This window comes from Habropoda laboriosa, unplaced genomic scaffold (assembly GCF_001263275.1).
Source record: "Habropoda laboriosa isolate 0110345459 unplaced genomic scaffold, ASM126327v1 scaffold92, whole genome shotgun sequence".
NCBI lineage: Eukaryota > Metazoa > Arthropoda > Insecta > Hymenoptera > Apidae > Habropoda > Habropoda laboriosa.
In genome coordinates, this window is record NW_017100268.1 from 2,835,436 (window position 1) to 2,840,068 (window position 4,633).

Genomic DNA, 4,633 nt, shown 5'->3' on the forward strand with positions numbered 1-4,633 from the left:
CAATGTGATATTTTTAATATATTTTTTTGCGTGTTTCAGTATTATAATATGTGGCTAAGTCTTGCTGGTTCTATTCTCTGTGTTTCTGTGATGTTCTTGATCTCATGGTGGACAGCGTTAATTACGTTATGTGTAGTTTTAGCACTTTATCTCGTAGTCTCGTATAGAAAACCAGGTAATATTTCGTAGACTTTTGCCGTTTTAATTTTAACATGATAATATAAAACTAATGTAAACGTAAATTTGCAGATGTAAATTGGGGTTCTACGACGCAAGCCCAAACGTACAATAGCGCCCTAAATGCTGTCCAACAATTAGATAGAGTCGAAGAACACGTTAAAAATTATAGACCTCAACTATTAGTACTCACTGGCACTCCAAGTGCAAGATTAGCGCTTGTTGATTTTGCACATCATATTACCAAGAATAATAGTTTATTTATTTGCGGCCATGTTATCGAGGTACGGTATATTTTAAATAAACGTATTTTTTTTTTTTTTACATGAAGGTTTTATTAAATAACGCATACATGCTTTTATATTTCAGGCACCGGTGTCGTATAAAACGCGAAACACCATGATCGTGAACTGTACTTCCTGGTTTAGAGCAAATAAAATTAAAGCATTTTATTCTTTGGTGGATGGTGCAAACTTCCAAGAAGGAGTAACTTCTCTTCTGCAAGCCGCTGGCTTGGGAAAAATGAGGCCTAATATATTGTTAATGGGCTATAAGCATGACTGGGCGACTTGCCCACGAAAAAATCTGAATATGTACTTTAACGTGATGCAGTAAGTGTAATACACTTTTTTGTGACCAATTTTTTTTATAACTGAATTAAAAATTTTGTATCTGTTATACAGCAAAGCTTTAGATATGCATATAGCGGTAGCTCTTCTTCGAATAAGCGAAGGTTTAGACTGTAGCACAGTTATAGGAGATGCTGAGGAACAGAAGAAGAATGCGCAAACGATTCCAGGGAATCAAAGCTTTTCTCAGCTTAGTCAAGGTTTGTAAAATGCTTGTAATTTTTTATAACGTTAAACTTTAGACAAAATTTGTCGACATCGCGTGTAATTATTCAATTAACATTTATCTGCACAGCTAGCAGCACCTCAGATATTTCTATTCCTGGTAGTCCGGCTCCACGGAGGTCCAAAATGATCAATGAATATCCTAATCCAACCGTGGAAGATCAACGCGAAAATCGACAGAATATTACACCCGTAGCAAAAAATATACTTACTGCTGTAACAAAATTCCAACGTAAGCAGAAGAAGGGCACGATAGACGTGTGGTGGTTGTACGATGATGGTGGTTTAACCCTTCTGTTACCCTACATTATTAGTACAAGGCGTAATTGGTCTAACAGTAAATTAAGAGTGTTTGCCCTGGCTAATAAAAATTCTGAACTTGAATACGAGCAAAGAAAGTAAGTAATTAATTTTCTATAAATAAATTGGGATAAAACAAATTTACTAATTTTATTACTGTGACTCTTAGTATGGCGAGTCTTTTATCAAAATTCAGGATAGACTACTCTGCATTGAAAGTTATTCCTGACATCTCGAAACCAGCACAAGAAAATACAAAGAGTTTCTTTGATTCCTTGATAGCAAATTTCCAGCAAGCAGCAAATCCGAAAATAACAGACGACGGTATTGTTACCTTCGTTGCATTACTATTTGATTAAACAAATATGTTAAAATTTACTTGAACAATTGATTTCTTTTCTAGATGTTATTAAAGAATCTGAACTACTTGCTATGAAAGAAAAAACGAATAGGCATCTACGTTTAAGAGAATTATTACTTGAAAATTCGATGGAAGCCAATTTAGTAGTTATGTAAGTGAAACAAAATCATATTTCTTTATGTCTTCGGGTTATAATGTATCGACATTGTTGTTTTATTGTATGCTCTTTTTAGGACATTGCCAATGCCTCGAAAAGGTGCTGTATCAGCGACACTTTATATGGCCTGGCTTGAAACTCTGACCCGCGACATGCCACCATTTTTACTTGTTCGAGGAAATCATACATCTGTTTTAACTTTTTATTCTTAAAGACGCGAAACAAATAAGAACACTGACGTGTAATGAGATCGATAATTATTGAAATTAGTTCAAGTGTTTTACCAATGACTTAAACATTATAGTTGCGTAATTAAGTGAATTAATAAAAAACAAGGAGAGAAAAATAGAAAAACTGCCCAGTGACACATATAATAGTAATATGCCTTTATATGTTGAAAGAGGCATACGTTTGAATGAGTTAGTATACGGGTGTGTGTTTAGTAAGGACCAATCTCTAAACATATTTGAATACAATGAATGCAGCAAGACTGTATTATTTTTTTAATAACATGTTTGCCACAATAATTGTTCCTAAATTTCGAAATGTTTTCCATCCACCAATTGTAAAAAACATAATTGCATCCTTATGAATACTTAAAATAAATGGCGACATCAGATACTGTAAGTTGTACAATCACCAATTTTCACATGTTTGCTTACAATTATTCAAAATTTCAATAATAGATTTTGGTAAATTTATTTATTTAAAAAATGATCGACAATCGTATGATGTATTTTGAATAATTATAAGCAAATATGAACTTTTGGAATCTGAATTTGAGAAGAAAATACTAGTCCTAGGTTTAGCATTAAAACTAAAATTGGTATCTATTTATATTAGATGATAAAATCATGTATAAAGTTTTGAAATTCCATTCAATTGCAGATACTATATTAAGTCGTTCGTGTAAGGTGTTGAAAATGTTTTGTTAGAACGTTTTTTGAATAAATCTGCTATTTTATTAATTGAGCTAATAAAAAATATATTCACACATCTTCCATTGATGCAGGTAGGGAATTAATTAATCAATACTAGACTATAACGTCTAGCATATATTTTTTATTTCGTTTACAACTTTGTAGCCTTATACACTTTGGAGAATTTGCAAAGAAATATACAGAATAATATTAAACCTAATGTTTACAAACTGTAAAACATTCGTTGTGAAATTCTATTTAAATTATTAAATTTACAGAACCACAATATTGTTTTTAAATATTCGTACGAAAAAATGATCGAATGAATTACGAAAGCAAAAAAATATTTGCGAAAACATGCATATCAAAATGTATAAACCTATATTAAAATTACTTAAATATTGTCATGACCTTTAATAATATAAAGGAACTGCAAATTGTATTAATACCTTACAGTTGTGAATTTGTTAAAACAGTTTAAGCTTGTTGCAGTATATACTGTGTATACATGAAATTTGTTCTTATACAGAAATTTTGTTCCTTTCTCTATTCAGTAGACTCTTAATCGCGTAACTTTGCTATAATGTGAATCAGCACGTTAACTCTTAACTATCAGTGCTTTTATATATCATTAACTCTGTAGTATATAATTGAATTATAGAAGAACTCTATTTGAATAGTTAGGTGAACACTTTTTATAGACTAGTAGCAAATACATTCAAAGGTATCAGAATACTGATGATTGATTTCTAATAACTGATTTTTAATTATATAACACAAAATATCAAAAGTAGATATTGTATTTTGATATTGAATTTATTGTAGAAATTCATCATATATTACTAAAGCATAGAATGTAAAATAATAAATAGAAAACAATCATAAAATATGTTTGAAATCATGAAAATATAAAAAATACTATTCTTTTGAGAATATCACTATGTATCTATAAATGCTGCCATAATAAAGGAAAAAAAAGATAATTTTTATGTAAATGGCAAGATAGAAAATGACTCCATATAATATAAATCTACAAATTAGGTAAATAAAAGTTTTAATATATTATCTCTACTGTAAATATGTTAAAATTAAATATATTAATCTTCTTAATTATAAAATCTCTTTTATATTAAGATAATCTTTTTATAAAATAATTATAAAATAATCTTTTCTGTTCATTAAAGTAGTTATTAAAGTTTTAGAGTGACGTAAATGCTACGTCAATATTATAGATTTTTGCACAGCATTTTGGTAATATTTCTTATTAGAAATATTAAAACTCTTGATTTTATGATTCACATCAATATGTAACTCTAGCAATTTAACATGTTTGCTAGGTATATCGTTCTTTTTTGGTTTAAATACTGCGAATATGTCTGGGTCTACGTACCAACAAGCAACAAGAAGTTAAACCAGAGCTGACTTTTGCTAATTCGGACATGCGCAAAGATCTGGTTGGAAACTCAATTTTCTCTGCAAAAACTTTACTTGATTGTGGAATTTCATCTTCTGATCGATGAATTAATGTTCCATTGACATAGAGTACATTAGCAGCAGCATCTTCAGGCACAGTTAATGTTTGGTAACTATAAGTTGCTTCTCTCTCAATTCTCTGAATTGTAAACAATGTTAAAATATAAAAAAGTAATATTAAGAGAATAAAGTTCATATTTCAATTAAATACCTTCAGAACTTCTTGTGATTCTTTCCCAGCACCTACACAAATAATATCTGGACCAGCCATTGTGACTAAAGCTTTGAGACGCTTTGATTCAGCAACCTGTAAACAATAATTAAGTAAAAGATATAATTCATTTGCAATTTCAAATAATATCTGAATTGTAATAATAAATGCAATAATGCA

At 29.9% G+C, this 4,633-nt stretch overlaps 2 protein-coding genes across 2 annotated transcripts in view; one reads left to right on the forward strand and one right to left on the reverse strand.

The window, feature by feature from the left end:
• LOC108573431 (bumetanide-sensitive sodium-(potassium)-chloride cotransporter) overlaps positions 1 to 2,456 on the forward strand; it is a 15,301-nt gene extending 12,845 nt beyond the window's left edge. Inside the window, exons 12-19 of the mRNA XM_017935877.1 lie at positions 40 to 175; positions 250 to 461; positions 547 to 788; positions 861 to 1,006; positions 1,102 to 1,429; positions 1,501 to 1,655; positions 1,735 to 1,843; positions 1,926 to 2,456. Coding sequence (XP_017791366.1) covers positions 40 to 175; positions 250 to 461; positions 547 to 788; positions 861 to 1,006; positions 1,102 to 1,429; positions 1,501 to 1,655; positions 1,735 to 1,843; positions 1,926 to 2,061 — 1,464 coding nt within the window. The 3' untranslated portion in view covers positions 2,062 to 2,456. The remainder of the gene's footprint in view (positions 1 to 39; positions 176 to 249; positions 462 to 546; positions 789 to 860; positions 1,007 to 1,101; positions 1,430 to 1,500; positions 1,656 to 1,734; positions 1,844 to 1,925) is intronic.
• Positions 2,457 to 4,126: 1,670 nt separating this feature from the next.
• LOC108573465 (N(G),N(G)-dimethylarginine dimethylaminohydrolase 1) overlaps positions 4,127 to 4,633 on the reverse strand; it is a 2,709-nt gene continuing 2,202 nt past the window's right edge. The window contains exons 4-5 of the mRNA XM_017935920.1: positions 4,454 to 4,549; positions 4,127 to 4,381 (exon numbers count right to left, since the gene is read on the reverse strand). Of these exons, the coding sequence (XP_017791409.1) occupies positions 4,127 to 4,381; positions 4,454 to 4,549 (351 nt within the window). The remainder of the gene's footprint in view (positions 4,382 to 4,453; positions 4,550 to 4,633) is intronic.